The sequence below is a fragment of the Pan troglodytes genome, chromosome 5, assembly GCF_028858775.2.
Source record: "Pan troglodytes isolate AG18354 chromosome 5, NHGRI_mPanTro3-v2.0_pri, whole genome shotgun sequence".
Classification (NCBI taxonomy): domain Eukaryota; kingdom Metazoa; phylum Chordata; class Mammalia; order Primates; family Hominidae; genus Pan; species Pan troglodytes.
In genome coordinates this window covers 140,290,611-140,307,117 of record NC_072403.2, presented here as the reverse complement: position 1 = coordinate 140,307,117, position 16,507 = coordinate 140,290,611, and the positions used below count along the sequence as shown (strand labels likewise).

The window sequence follows — 16,507 nt, the reverse complement described above, 5'->3', positions numbered from 1 at the left end:
TGGACTTCTTACTAAACTGACCTAGATTGTGGTGACCTGTGCTTAAATGATTCTTAAAGTCATTCTCAATTCCGATTTCCGGTGGTTATGTTACATTCAATAGGGTGTAGCCTTTGGAAAGATCTAATTTCTCAAATGTGCCCTGCCATTCCATCTGAATAGTCCAGTGATTTCAAAGACACCACGGAGGAATACCATTGATATCACAGAAGTCCTGCCCTTTCTTAAGATGAAGAGTATGAAAAATATCCAAGCAGATGCAGAGAGGCCATCTGTCTTGAGACTCTAGAGGACATTCCTATACTGGGTGGAGAATTGTACTAAGTGGGCTTGGGAGTCTTTCGCAACTCCTCACATTTGATTTTTTTTTTTTTCATTTTAAATAAATGATCATTTAGAATAAGTAGAGCTCTGCGTTTTCCTTGAAAACTCGGATGGAATTCATGAAAGGGACCAGCGAATGTTCTCTTATGCCCTGGTCTGTGCAGTACTCTATGCAGACAGACACTTGACAGATACCCTTGATATTTCCTTTCTCTTCCTTTGTGGGATTGCTTTGAACTCTGTAGGAGACAGTTTAGAATATAATTGCCTTGTCCTGCTTTAGGGATATGTAGGCGGGCTTAAATACAGATATTCTCAAATAGCTGGTTCTAGTAAACTAAATGCCCTTCCTGAGGAAATATATGGGTTGTAGATGCTGAAATAAACTAGGTTAAAAATATTTATTACACAAAAGAGATGCTAACTGAAAGAGGCACACATCCTTGTTCTCCCAACAGTTTCTCACTTGTAAATGGCATCTCTAAAGGGTTGTCCAAATTCCTAGTGTGGGCATGTAGAGTAGACAGCTGAGTCACAGCTGCTGAAATGAGACCATGCCTCCCTCCCGCTCGTGAAGGGAAGAAATAGGGAGAAAGGAGTGAAAGAGAATTAGTGCCAACAGCTTACTTAAAATTAACTGGCTTGAGAAGTCTATGAGATTCCTGGGCCAACCAGAATCCATTACTCTACCATATGGAGTGTCTGAAGCATGAAATCTGCCTTTCCTTAGAGAACTCTTATCATTGGCCATAGTTTGTACAAAAATGTATCTTCTTTCTGCGGAGATCTTTCCTGTATTGCAGGAATGCTAGTGTTCTCTGGCCTATCATATGAGGCTGCTGGCCTACCATTCTAGTTTGCATTTTCGACTTGGTGATACCTGGCCAGCTTGTTGGCTTTCTCCTGAAGTTTGATGTTTCTCTTCCCCTCGCAGTACATATTTGAAAAGAAGTTTGGAACTGCCAGCTTTGCTTGGATTTGAACTATGGCTTGGTGCCTTACTAGCAATGAGACCTTGAACAAATTACTCAAGCTCTCTCTACCTTAGTTTCCTCATCAATAAAATGGGAATGATAATAATGCCCAACTTTTTAGGTTGTTGTGGGGATTAAATACATTGTTTCATATTAATGTACCCCCCACCAAGGTGTGGGGATTAAATGAATTGTTCAGATTGCTTAGAACATTGCCTGGCTTGTCGCCACTCTGCCATCAATGGCTGCTGAATATCCTGTATTGGAAGTAGCACTGAAGATGATTGGAAAGAGATATTAATTTACCAGCAAATTAACACTCCATCTCATAGAAAGAGCACTAATAAATTAAGATCTGCTCCATATCACCATTACTAATATTGTTTTAGAATTTTTTATGGATTTAAATAATTTTACACACATACAGAGGAAAACAAACAGTATTATTTAGACATTATGAATTTATACTTAGAAGGCCCAGTAGCATCAATTGTAAAATTACTAGATTTAGATCATTAGCAAAATGATTTGAGACTGCAAATTTTCAAAAAGAGGTGACTTTTCCAAATATCATCAATAAATTATAAGAAAGTATAATGTGGGAAAGGCTAGAAATAAATATAAACCAAAATATTAGCACTTACTACTTCTGGTTTTGGGGAATATATGTGATCTTTTAAATAAATTTAAAAAGCCCTATTGTTTACTTAGTATTTACTGTGTGCTGTGAACTGTGTTAAGTAATTTTTGTATTTTAAAAATAACTATTGGCTTTACACTTCATTTGTGTTCTGACCAAATATTTTCATTAGTCCCCTTTGAGATCCATAAAGCCTTTCTGAGTTTTGTGAATGTAATGCAGCTAAAGATTATAATTGTGAAACTGCATTCCAAAGGGCACGTATTGTAATTTGCTGCTACTTATATCTGCTTGAAGCTGTCAATATGTAGAGAATAGATTTGATCATTGAACTGAAGTAAAACTGCTCTCAATTTAGGAGTGAAAAATTTTAAGGCCGCACCTACTTTCTCTCTGGGAAAAGATGTTTCTATTTTCTGTGTGTGTTTATATTTTCTGTATTTAATGTAGATAGTAATGTTGACTAGTTTACATCTGACTTTTCTTCCAGGTAACATTGAGATTTAGAAAAAGTACAATATGGCTGGCACCCTGAGTTTTTGGAGAGCTTAACTTTGTGTCCGAAATGCTTAAGAAGAGGAGTGTGTTCATTTGCTGTGGTTGTGATTATGATTATAAACTTAAGGCTGGTAGGCCAGGTGTGGTGGTTCATGCCTGTAATCCCAGTACTTTGAGAGGCTGAGGTGAGTGAATCGCATGAGCTCAGAAGTTTGAGACTAGCCTGGGCAGCATGGCAGCACCCTGTCTCTACAAAAAAATGCAAAAATTAGCCAGGCGTCATGGCATGCACCTATAGTCCCAGGTACTCAGGAGTCTGAGGCAGGACGATCACTTGAGCTCCAGAGGTTGAGGCTGCAGTGAGCCAAGATCATGCCACTGCACTTCAGTCTGGGCGACAGAACAAAGACCCCATCTCAAAAAGAAAATAAGATGGTAAGGAAGTTTTGCCACTGAAGGCCCAGCCTCAGCGAAGTTAGTGATTGGGCAGGAAGTCAGCTCTCACCCTCACTTACCCTGCGTTCCCCTCCCCTGTGACTTCTACACCAGTATTTTATAGTACTATAAAGTTTATTGTTGGCTGACTTAAAATGCTATTGGTGTAATCAATCTTTTCTTGGATAGCTTATCATAAAATGTTGCTTCCCATAAGTAGTTTCCCTGTGTTTATTTTCTTAATCCACTAAATTGCTAGCTGAAACAGTTCGTGGCTAGGAAGGGATACTTTTATGTCACATATCTCCTATGACACTGTCTTCTTTCCATTTTATAATTGATTCAACATCTCTTTACCTCTGTAATATATTTGGATCTTTTTATTCTGTCAGCATTTGGCCAAATAATTGCTAGATCCTATGTTGTTTCTTAAAATATGCTTTGTCTTAATCAATTGTTAATGTTGAATATTTAGATTCTCCACATGAATTGACTATCATGATATCTTACTATTATTCATTAGTCCAAAGTTTGAGGGTATATTTGCAAGCCATTTTGCTCTCAGTGCCCTTCAAGTCTGTTCTTTCAATTTTTTCCTGTAGCCTTTGGGTTCATCTAAAAAGACCCATAGACATTTTGCTTTTGCTTCTAGCAGTATTGGTAGCCTTAGCTTGTATTTGTAGGACTCAGGACTAAACATATGCCAACATTTATGTAGGGTAGAAGTGAAAATGCTGGATTATAGGGCAAGTATATTAACAACTTTGGTAAATGAAACCAAGTTGCCCTCAAAGTACCAGTTGTCCTGTTGTTATCTCCTCTATGATCAATACTACATATTGTCAATCCTTTGCTTTTTTGCAAATGATATAGACAAACTCTTCATTTTTGTTGCAATTTGCCCCTACTCGAATAGTGAAGCTGAGAGATTTTTCCTATGTTTATTGGAACATTAATTAGGGGTAGTTTTTTTTTGTTTGTTTGTTTGGGAGAGTCTTGCTCTGTCGCTCAGGCTGGAGTGCAATGACACGATCTCGGCTCACTGTAACCTCCGCCTCCTGGGTTCAAGCTATTCTCCTGCCTCAGCCTCCTGAGTAGCTGGGATTACAGGTGCCCGCCACCGCGCCCAACTATTTCTTGTATTTTTAGTAGAGATGAGGTTTCACCATGTTGGCCAGGCTGGTCTCGAACTCCTGACCTCAGGTGATCCGTCTGCCTTGGCCTCTCAAAGTGCTGGGATTAGAGGTGTGAGCCACTGTGCCCAGCCAGGGCGGTTTTATTTTTAATAATTACTTGCCAGGATGTCCTTGTCAGAAACACATTGTAATAATTTATTTTATCTATTTTTAGTGACTTGAGTATTTCAAAATATAAGGTATGGCTTGAGATGAGAAGTGAGTCATGAAAGCTGTAATACTACAGAGAAGATACCAGACTTCAAATGCTATCTTCATACTGCTAGTGCTTTAATCTATTATGCAAATCATATTTGCCAGCTTTCTTCCCCCATACTTGAAATTTAAAAACTTCTTGGTTTTTATATTTTATTCTGAAGAACTGTGTTCACCTTTTTAATAAACCTTACAATTTGATAGATTAAAACTTGGTCATTATGTTTTAGAACAAGGGCTGGAGGGAAAATTGAAAGAATGTTGAATAAATGAGTTTTATAATACTTTAGTGAATCATTTTTTCTTTCTTCTTCTTCTTTTTTTTTTTTTTTTTTTTGACAGGGTCTTGCTCTGTCAATCAGGCTGGAGTACAGTTGCACAATAGCTCACTGCAGTCTCAAATTCCTGGGCTCAAGAGATCTTCCTGCCTCAGCCTCCCAAGTAGCTGGGACTACAGGTGTATGCCACTCCTCCTGGCTAATTTTTAAAAATTTTTGTAGACATGGGGATCTCGCTTTGTTGCCCAGGCTGGTCTTGAACTCTTAGGCTCAAGAAATCTAACCCCTCTGTCTTCCCAAAGTGCTGGGATTACTGGTATGAGCCACTGTGCCAGGCCCCAATCATCTAACTCTGATGAGATCAGAATATTTCAAGTTTGGAGATCTTTTCATACGTACTGTTCTTAGGAACCACGAACTTCTGATATACTAGAGTTTGAAGCAAAAGAAGGTTAACTTCTTATCTCCATTAAATTATTGCCTATGGGTTGGACAAGCTTGATCTAGATGTTTTCCTAACTAAAATACTAACTATGATGACTTAAATGTACACAGCACTTAGCTTCTAATATCATAGGATATTGTGGAGAAATTTTCAAATTAATTGACACACGTTTCTAAGTAGTAGTTGGAAGTAGAAATTGGAGGGAGTCCAAATAGTTTCTTTGTTGGTATAGAAATGAACACACACACAAACCTGAATCTTGGTGAGATCCAATGTAAAATTTTATTCACTATTCCCCCCTTTAACACTGTCTTTGTTAGGTTAGAATGGCCATTGACTTACATGTCACTTAAATGTCTGTGCAAAGCAGTGCTTTTTGCTGCTTGGGAAATCTTCATGTGGTGATTCCACTAAATGGTAACCATATGCACTCAACTGAGGGAGGAAATTTGAGGAGAAAGTTACTGTGATTCAGGTTTCAGCATTGATTTGGTTAGAAGTTGACACCTTTAAAGATTATCTTAAAAGTTTCACTAAAACTTCCCTTAAAACCCAGAGTGCTGTCTTTATGAGAAAGGGAGCAAAGGTCCCCGACATCCAGGGTTCTGATGTCAGTCAACATTAACAAAACGATTTGCTTGTGTTTGTGTGAGTGGCTTGTTTGCTCTGGACCAGACAGAAGGCTAAACTGTCATTAAATTATGCTTAGAATGAGAAGAACTGGCTAATGTATCCAATAGCAATAGTTAATATACTGGTTGTAATGAGGATGATATCCAATTATCTATTCTAACCAAAGAAAATGACAGAAAAAAACCATCATTCCTTAGTCTTAAGAATTGTGTTTTAAGAAGTTTGAAAAACCCAAACATTGGCCCATATGCCTTCTATGTTAACCTAGTCTAGAAACATTTTGATATGCAAGGGGGTTAATATTAATGAAAAATATAGGAAGATAAAGTTTTATATATATATAATTATTATTATTATTTTTGAGATGGGGTCTCACTCTGCCACCCAGGCTGGAGTGCAGTGGTATGATCATGGCTTACTGCAGGCTTGACCTCCCAGGCTCAAGTAATCAGCCTCTCGGGTAGCTGAGACTATAGTCACGTTCCACCATGCTTGGCTAATTTTTTTTTATTTATTTTTTGTAGAGGTGGGGTCTCCCTATGTTGCCCAGGGTAGTCTCCAACTCTGGGCTCAAGTGATCCTCCTTAAAAAAGTGTTCTTTATTTTTGTTTTTTGATTTCAAGATGCATTTTAATTATTTACATAAATTAATAGGTTATCTATTTTCTTGAAGTGTATTTCAAAGTCCTACAAAACTTAATTGTTGACCTCCTTAAAATGTAGTTGAGTATACTTAAATTTCCTTTGCCAATCTGAAGTAAAACTTTAAATTCAAACCCTCAAAGCAGGTCTTTGCCCTTCCTCTAGGAGGTTGGGTCACGGAATTCTGTTTTACGTCCCTTCATAAAAAAGAAGAAAAATGATCTCTCTCCCATCATGCTTGAGCTAAGTCAGGAGCAACTGCTGAAATAAGCCAGTGTGTGTCTCATATGGGTGAAGTGGAGCCCACCAGTAATCAGTAATCTCTCCAGGAGAAACAAAACAAAACAAAGATATGTTTAAATGTGAGCTTGGGTGGTTTCCAATTTTACCAAAATGTAAATATGGCTTCAGTTGAGAATTTTATTTTTCAGTACATTTACTCTCTATTACTTTGTTCGATGAGTTTCTCTAGATTGTGTATCTAACACTAAGTGAAAAAGACCTTTTACTGGAATAGTTAAAAGTATAAAAAATAGGAAAAGAAACTTGGGTAAATATACTCACTAATGATCTTTGGGAAAACACCTGGTTTATTATCCTACAGTTTGTGCAAGGGCTACTGCAAAAATAGTCCAAACAAAATTGCTTTTAATGTTTTCAAAGATAGAAAATTCACTGGTTTCTACATGCTTTAGGGGGAGGTGAGGTGAAAAGTGAAGGTTGCCAAGCAAGAGTGATAGGATAGTGTTAATGATCATATAAATTTTCAGCCTTAAGTCACCCTATTTAAATAAAATTAATTGTAGAAATTTTAGTTAATTAGCTAGGCTTTTATAGCTTTTTCTAATAAAGACCCTTTCCTGTCAGTGATATCAGGGATGCCTGAGAGACGTTGATATATTATATGGTTCAAAGTTTACCACGTCTATTCTCATAGGATGCAGCATCATCATGCTACCAAATGGGTGGAATGGGGAATACCTTCTCTTGAGGTTGTGCCCATTGGAGGCAACTGTACTGGATAATTCTGAAAATGGCTAATCCTGCCTCACTTTTAGGAGACACTTAGTATAGTGTTTAAGAGTAAAGAACACATAGTGCCTAGGTTCAGCCCCTGGCTCTGGTACTTTCTTGCTCTGTGACTCTTGGCAAGTTTTATTTTTTCTTCTTTGGGGTACTTTTCACTAACATGTTCCTTCTACATTTTCAAAACCTCTTTTCATCTGTGAAATCATTTCTATGGGTATTTGGCATGTAATTAATTACCCATTAGCTCCATAATGAGGTTGGATGAAGTCACATACTTATTGGCAGAGCTGCCCAGGTCTCAGAGGCTTATTTTTGAATTCCAACTTGTACCTGAGACCTAAAAATTAGGTAAGATTTGGATTGATCACACTTCGGGATCCCCTGCTACAATGGATATGTGGTTACCTGTATTTAAAACAAAGAACTGCTGACCTTTTTCCTTTTAATAGCTGATTCCTTGATTTACCTAACTATTCTTCATTTTATTTCATTTATGGAAAGGGCACTGAACTAGTGAAGCATAGTAGGAGATAACTTGCATGCATGTATGCATGTATATGCTAGGGCATGAGGTATTTCCCATTGTGGTCTTACAAGCTTGAAGCATTTGGACGGGAGGCCCTTGAAAGTGTCTCCAGTTCTCACCTTTTCTAGTCTCACTTTATTACTCATACTGCTTGCCAGCCAGACAACTGATTTGGTTTCAGATGTAGCACTATCATTCTCCATTTCTGGTTCAGTTGCTTGGCTGTGGCTCACCACTGCTCCTCTTAATATGTGAGAAAGAAAATATGGAGGTGATGCAGAAGTTAAAGGTTCTTGGTTGTAAGCTTTTAACCAGACTATGTTCTGCCTATGGTTTAAGATCAGAGTGATCTAAACCAGGGGTTGGTGAACTTTGGGCCAAATTCAGACTGTGGCCTGTTTTGTGAATAGAATTTTATTCAAGTACAGCCATAGCTATGCCCATTTGTTAGGTATTCTTTGTGGCTTCTTGATACTATGACAAGAGTTTTGTAGTTATGACAAAAATGGCATGGCCCACAGAACTGGAAACATTTACTAACTTGCTTTTTGTACATGAAGTTTGCTGACTCCTATGCTAAAGGAAGATATTTCCTGACTGTTTGAAAGTATATATGATGAGTGTTCAGGTAAAACTGGTTTTGGCAATATGGTAATATTGCCTTTGTATAAACTATTTTTAGTCTTTCTGTGTATATTAGATGGAAACCATATTTCTCTTTTTGTTAAGGGCTTAGCTGTTAAATATGTGCATCTGTATAGCACATAGAGAATAAACTGGGAAGAATAAAACATGAAAAAATAAGGATGCTTTTTTAACTAAAAAAAAACTGTGTTGGGTGTTAGGAGCTTGACATGCATTATGACTAATCCTAACACCACTGTGCTATAACTGTTATTATTTTGATCATACTGGGGAGGAAATTGAAGCTAAAAGAGGTAAAATATGAAAGCTATTTATGTATTTAGCCATTACTCCAGGCTGTGTCTAGATATATTGTCTCCTTCTATTACCTGCGTGGATGATGTATGGCCCATACTTAAAATTCTTAAGCCTTATTCATAGATGTATAAGGGATTTTAATGTTGTTTCTCTGTAAAGATGAAGGGGGTGGAACTGAACTTGTTATTCCATTCTGGTTAATTCAGTCTTATTGAAGATTGTTTATTTAGTTGGAGTGGAGCATCTGCTTCGAATAATATACAATTTGAATAGAAGTCTTACTAGCTGAATAATCTTGGATTATATGAACATATATTCTTGGCTAGAGATGGAACTCAAGGGATGAACAATTAGATAAGTAACAATTGTGTTTGAAGTGAGTTCTTCTGTCATCATTAAGAGTTATTTCTACCTATCAATAAATAATGGGTTTGGATTTCCTGAAATGTGTCTCTAGTTGTTTTTCCTTAATGAAGGAGTTAGACCTAAATAATATTTTCACACCCTAATTAACTACAAGCAGGGCAAAGGATACTTTCAGGATCTCAAGTGATTATTATTTAAAGAACTCCTATTCATAAATGTTCTGTTTTCTTCTAGTAGATCCTCTTTGGTAATGACCAGAGCAATATATTATGACCAGTGACTCATAAATATGCCCTTAAAACCATTTGTTACTTGTATCTACTTGGAATTTTTCCTATTTTTATTTCAGTACTTAAATTGGAAAACAAAAGTGTTGCTTATCATTAGAGCAGGTATAAAGTACCTAAATATTTATCACGGTATGCCAGTTTTTATTTTGTACCTTCAGTATTCCCAGAAGTGTAGCGTTAAAAGGAAAAAAAAATGATTCACATATCCCAGTATATTTCAGAGGAAATAGGAACTTTATTTAAAAGCATTAATTTCTGGCTGGGCACAGTGGCTCATGCCTGTAATCCCAGCACACTGGGAGGCCAAGACGGGTGGATCACGAGGTCAAGAGATTGAGACCATCCTGGCCCCACATGGTGAAACCCCGTCTCTATTAAAAATACAAAAATTAGATGGGCATGGTGGCACGAGTCCCAGCTACTCAGGGGAGGCTGAGGCAGGAGGATCGCTTAAACCTGGAAGGCAGAGGTTGCCATGAGCCGAGATCGCGCCACTGCACTCTAGCCTGGGCGACAGAGTGAGACTCCGTCTCTAAACAAAAACAAAAACAAAAACAAACAAATAAAACCATTAATTTCTATACTTCTGTAAGGTGTTTTTCTGGGAATAAACCGTATTACTTAGATTATCAATAGAACTGCATTTAAGATATTTAGTAATTTTCATTCTTTTTACAATTTTTGTGAAATATATTGGCTTTTTTGTAATGAATTTTGTAGATCATACCAACAAATTTATATGATGGTTTCTGATTAGCATAGATAGATGACAAAGTTAGTTTAACTCAGTATTGCATGTGTCCTAATGTGACATGTATTAATCTTTCTCTGTGTCCTGAATGGAAGAAAGATCATTCCAAGTTGATAATCACTTACATGAGCAAAGTTATGTATCACAGCTTAATTCACAATTGGAGAAGGTTAATTTGTCCATTTTTGAGGATCATCAAGCAGCTTTACTAAGGATATTGTATTTTCCAACATATTTTGTCTTGGACTTTCTTTTTACTTGAAAAAACTATATATATTCCAAAAATTTAAGAAAATGCTTCATATCTTCAGCTAAATAAAGCTTGCTCTTTACAAACAGTAAAGAACCATGAAAGATAATTCTATTTTGTTTCTTGCTACTGTACTCAGTCAGAAAATTAAGAATCTAGAGGTGCCATGGAGGGGAGAGTGTGGAAGATCCTAGGACAATAATCTTTTAAAAGAATGTCCTTCACAGCTCTCCAGTGATCTACAACTTTTCATTTTTCTTCAGTTCAACTTTGTTTAAATTAACGTGACCCCAGGTTTTATTGAAAAGTTTGACTTCAGAAAGGACTTAAATTTAGTATTCATTTTTTTCCTGATTCTACGGAAAATGTCTCTGGTTCCGTGTTCTCTCATAGAGCTTTTACCCTCTGTTTAAATAAGCACTCAAGAATCTAAATGCTAGATGTTTAGGCAATATAGTTTTGGGGTCAGGGGTACTTACTTTTCTTTCCTTTTTATGTTTAATCTTTTTGGTGTCTAATACTACTTAGTACCACATTTTTCACCGAGCAGTTTTGGAATAAAAAGATATTCTGGCAAGTTCATATCAGCTTGATTTTTATTTTCAGATGAACAGGTTGCCAACCCCTTAAGTGGCTTGCTATCATAGAAACAGACCATTTCGGTGATAGATTTGTCCCTTAGTTGATTGATTGGTGTAGAGGAATTAGCAATCTGTGAAATGCTCTTCAGAAGTAATTTTCCTCCAAAGGTCAAGGAACTGTGGTCACCATTTCTCTGGCATGATTTGCAGCTACTCATTGTAGCCTTATTACCAGTAGCAAATGCAACAGCTGAAATGGAATGTTTCCTTGCTCATTTTTCTTTCCCTCTGCCTAACTAAATTTCTTGAACACCAGTTTGGTATTACCTCTTTCTGTTCTGCCATCTGCCATCCAGCTCAGTGAAACTTTAAATTCATAAGGTATGTTTTAATTTATGAATTAGGAGCTTGCTATGACATTTCTCTTTTTAAATAGATTTATGTAATACTATACATAAAGATGTCTTGAACTCAAGAACATGTATTGAGGACCGCGTATAATAGAGGACTTGGTGTTTAGGCCTTTCTAGTGAGTCCTAAATGGTCAATAGGAACTGTATATGATGGAATTAGTTCAGGATATATTATGCGCTCTCTGTTACAAGGTTGAAACAAATTATTTTCCTCTGTTTCCCTCTATTCCTCTTTTAACTCAACATGGGTTATTACCATTTTTTTTAATGTGGCTTGAATTGCCTCATACTCTTGGATAAAATCTTTTAAAGATTTTAATACAGCTGTAGAACAAACTCTAAACTCCTTTTTCTGACATCTAAAACTTTTCGTATTTACTTTCATTTCTTCCTAGTTTCCTATGTATTCTGGATGCTCATTTTACAGAGTTATTTGAAATTTCACAACATATGATGTTCCTTTAGACTTATATGTCTTTGCTCTTGCTTTTCCTCTAGTTTTATTCCCATTTCCATTCTGGCTTTGCTCTGTTTGGTATATCCTTCCTCATATTCACTACGAGTAACTCATTGAAACCTTCCCTAACCAACCCTGGTGTGGGTAGCCAATTCTTTAATGTTCTGTGGAATTTTCATCATATTATTATCCCGCATAACACATTGTATTTATTTTAATATATATGTCTCCCATAGTTTGTCTCATTTATCAGTCCAGTTATTTTTGCATTTCCTATCATCTACTCCAGTATACTGTATTTGCCCTTAACCTTGAAATACAAAATTCTTTACAAAAAAATTTGTAAAAGATTTATTAGTATGCTATATTTTATGCCTCTTGGATTAGACCTTGTTGTAAATTAGAAATTAAAAATTATTTAAAAAGCTTTCTTATTACTCAAGTCAAGTAGACAAGTAATGATTTTCAAGACTCCTTTGACAAATTTCAGATAGGGAAGGGATGCGCAACAAATAGCAAGCGTTGACCCACTTATTTTGTACAGCTACTCCTAGTTGTTATTGCTAATCAGAATCCTGTAGTCTAAAATTAACAGTGGCTATGAAGGAGAGCAATTAAGGCCATTTGTCTTTCAAATGAGTCAATGTGGTTCCCACTGGTAGTTTAAATTTATATACAGAGGGCACTCACACTATTATAAAGGGTAATGGGGGCCCTGAAGGCCTGTGTTACAAAGGAGTAAATTATTTTAGAGTTTGATAGCAAATTATATTTTGAGAAAAACATTCCTCTTGCTATGTGAAGATACATTTTCTAGCAACCTATTTTCATTGGTTAATTTTAAATTAAAAAGTACATCTTTTTTAATGAGAGCATTTATAAAAGGTCTATTTTAAGCATATTTAAAAGACAATATTAAGGTTTTGAGTTCTCGAGTTTGGTTGTTTTATAGGATTGCTGTAGTCATAAGAGTGATTCAAGAATACACTCAACATATTCTCCTTTTGGAAAAGATTTCAGAGCTTGTAGTGCCACCATGACATCTCTGATGTCTCCTGCTTTGCCTGTGACACTGACCCCTCCCTGTCATTGGTGAGCAGTGTAACTTTCACTTAGATTGCCAAACTTTTGATGAGGAAAGTAAATTCCTTTTTTTTACAGAGAAGAATTTACAGCACTGGAGTTTACTACTCCTTAGTCTGTTGCTTGGTCAGAGAATTCACTGAGTTTCTTCACAGAGATCCCTATGGAAACTGAACAAATACGCTATTTGAAAGGAGACAGGTTATTGGTTTTTCTCATTAAACCCACTGCTGGATTTTCATTAGTTCTAATGCATTTTCTTTCAAGATGAGACATACAGGCCAGTTCTTATTTTCATGATTTGAATAAACTAAATATGTTGAGTCGTGTGTGCCTGTACACATCGCCTAAGAAGCAAAAATAATCCTTCTACTTTTGCAATACAATTACCCCTGAAAATTACACCAGAAAAACCATGACTGATGCAAATGGGGAATGCTACCCCCGTTTAAAAAGACCAAGTTATTAAATAAAGTAGGAACGGTGAAAGTGATTATAGGCTAATCTGATTGGTTTTATGCTTGAGTCACCCCCAACCTTTTAAATCATAATTGTGTATGAAAGTAATCTAAATAAAGCATGAAAGATATCACAGACCTCAAACACTTTAGACCCTAAAAAGCTTTATGTTTCATTGGCTATTATGAGATTTCAAAGAGTTCTTTTAAAGCAAAGATGTTAGTAAAACTTAAATTATTTCACCTTCTTGAACTTGCATTGTAGAGGAAGACAACTTTCACTCTTATTCTTCCTCTACTTCTCACCACTAAAGTTACTAAAAACGATTTAGACTCTAGGTGGTTTGTGAGGCAGGAGAATAGGGTCCGGAGGCAGGGAACCTAAGGCTGATTCACCTGACGTCCTAGAACTAAATAGAAAGGAAAACCCCAACTTTCCAGGCCTTAGTAACAGAAGGACCACAGCCTACTCCCTTTGCAAACTTCCTTGTTTTCTGAGTGGTGATGGAAAATTGAAAGTACCTCTGATTGGTTGCCGAAAGTACTGTAAAGTGTTAATTGCGGGCCACCACTTCATTTACATGAGGTGAACGCCAAGTGGCCAGTCGGAAACCTCTAGGGAGGTATTTGGACCTGAGAAGATTCCGTACTGTTCCCTTGAGCTGCTGCTCGCGCACTCCCACAGTGTGGAGTGTACTTTCATTTTCAGTAAATCTCTGCTTTCGTTACTTCATTCTTTCCTCGCTTTGGTGTGGATTTTGTCCAATTCTTTGTTCAAGACGCCAAGAACCTGGACAACTTGCAGTCAAGATCCTCTACCACTAACACTTTGTATATTTCAAGAAAGCCTGACTTATGCATGTATCTATTATTTTTAATAATTCGAAATCTGTGCCGCAGTCTTCCTTCTGGGTCTCAAATGGGCTTCTTTTTCAAACAGAAAGTACTGATAGACGTTTATTTTTCTGTGAAAATTTAAAGAGAATAGTGATAAACAGGAGTACCATTTATTATTAAGATTGTGAGTAACATTATATATATCAATATAACATTTCCTTCTCCAGAACTTTCGTTATGTTTGGAAAATCTGTTTAGAATGTAACAGTAGTCTTCTTTTCTCCTAGGTGGCTGTACTTTTGATGATGGTCCAGGGGCCTGTGATTACCACCAGGATCTGTATGATGACTTTGAATGGGTGCATGTTAGTGCTCAAGAGCCTCATTATCTACCACCCGAGATGCCCCAAGGTGAGAGTCACTCTGTTTAGTCAGTGTCGGGGGAATAGTTTCGCAGTATCTATGATTTTCTTATTTAAAGTGTAAGAACAATAATGTAATGGGTATAATAAGCTAAATTATTATGCTACTGGATCACTTCTAAGAGCCTTATTCTTTGCCTTTCCCTTAATAACTTTCTGTAATTCTGTATTCTTTGTTGCCTTTGGAAAAAAAAAAGATAAGTATTAGTGTTTTTTTCTATTTAATAAAAACCCAAGTGACAAACCAAAAATCAAAAAATAAAAGAAAAAACAGAATAAACAAAAAAAAATCCTTTCCAAAAAATTCTTAAATGTGGGATCAGCTCTTTTCGTAGTTATTCAATTAAATTGTGTAGGTTGGATCCAATCAGACTGAAGGGAAAGAATTTTATTACATTGTAAGGAGAGAGGTTGTGTCTTTCTCCCAGTGGTCATGAGCATGCCAGTGACTCTGAGGGGAGGCAGTGTGGAGACAAAAGTGTCAAATGGAGATCTTTTATGTGGGAATTATAGAGAAATAGGGCCAGATCTGTTCTTTTGTTGTTGTTGTTGTTGTTTGATATGGAGTCTCACTCTGTCACCCAGGCTGGAGTGCAGTGGCCTGATCTCTGCTCACTGTGATCTCTGCCTCCCAGGTTCAAGTGATTCCCCTGCCTTAGCCTCCTGAGTAGCTGGGACTACAGGCGTGCACTGCCACGCCCAGCTAATTTTTGTATTTTTAGTGGAGGCGGGGTTTCACTGTGTTGGTCAGGCTGGTCTCGAACTCCTGACCTCGTGATCCGCCCGCCTCGGCCTCCCAAACTGCTGGGATTGCAAGCGTGAGCCACCACGCCCAACATCTTTTCGTTTTTTACCTTACTTTGTTATATCCTTTGATTTTGGGTTTTGGGAGATAATATAATTTATAATTGTTTAAAACAGTGTGCATTATGTTTCATCTTACTTAGGAAAAACACATTAACATAGGATGTCAATATTTACATACCATTTCATACAATATTGGACTAATAGTTGTGCTTTCAATTCTGCATATTAATCTGGAGCAAATTCCAAGTTCTGTGCGTATATGCTTAGCAATAACATTAAATTGTGACATTGAAAATGTAAACAGGAATTTAAAAATACAACATGAAAGAGAACAAACTCTTTTCCTTCCAATATTTAGAAAGAAACAAAAATAGTACATAATTATATATTATATATAGTTATGTATATATAATATATTATCATTATGCTATTATAATATATAATATAATTAATGTGCTGATTGCTTAGTACTAATAATTTAGGTTTCAAAGTATATTTAGTATTTTTATTATGATTAAAAATGGTTTAGAATTAATTTTTCTACAAAAAGAGTAAGTCCTTCTTGAGTGTGAATTTTAGATATGACAATTTTAGACACAGCCATTAGAAGTGAAAATGTTAATTCTGCTTATTGAAGAGAGAAAATTCTATCAGCAGCATCCCTGAACTTGCTGATCAATGTGATTTAAAAAAAAAAAGTGAAAACATCAACAATAAACAATTTATCACAAGCACACAAAGTAAATAAAACCTAAAAGTTACATTTCTAAATGTAATTTTTAGTTTGTAAATGAATATGGTAAATATTTCCTTGAAAAATTTTGTGTTGGTTCCCCCGTGATGTGTACTTTTATAATAGAATGAATTAAATTTGCTTTTTACTCTGAATTGTCACTCTCCGTGATTGAGTAGGAAATGGTTATTTTTGAGGCTGAACTGAGCCATAATTTCCTTTGCAGAGGGAAAATTGGAACTGTGTGGTTGACACTCTTTGTTTCTTATATTTGACCCCTACTTTGTCAGCAGACTCATTTAA

General features: G+C 36.3%; 1 protein-coding gene across 13 annotated transcripts in view; it reads left to right on the top strand.

The window, feature by feature from the left end:
- PTPRK (protein tyrosine phosphatase receptor type K) overlaps positions 1–16,507 on the top strand; it is a 559,129-nt gene that overhangs the window by 106,607 nt on the left and 436,015 nt on the right. For 12 of the 13 annotated variants that reach the window (XM_009451976.4, XM_063813453.1, XM_054686295.1 and 9 more), the window contains exon 2: positions 14,531–14,653. In XM_009451976.4, coding sequence (XP_009450251.2) covers positions 14,531–14,653 — 123 coding nt within the window. Of the gene's footprint in view, positions 1–14,047; positions 14,428–14,530; positions 14,654–16,507 lie in introns of those variants that run through there. The other variant, XM_063813454.1, reaches the window with a different exon arrangement.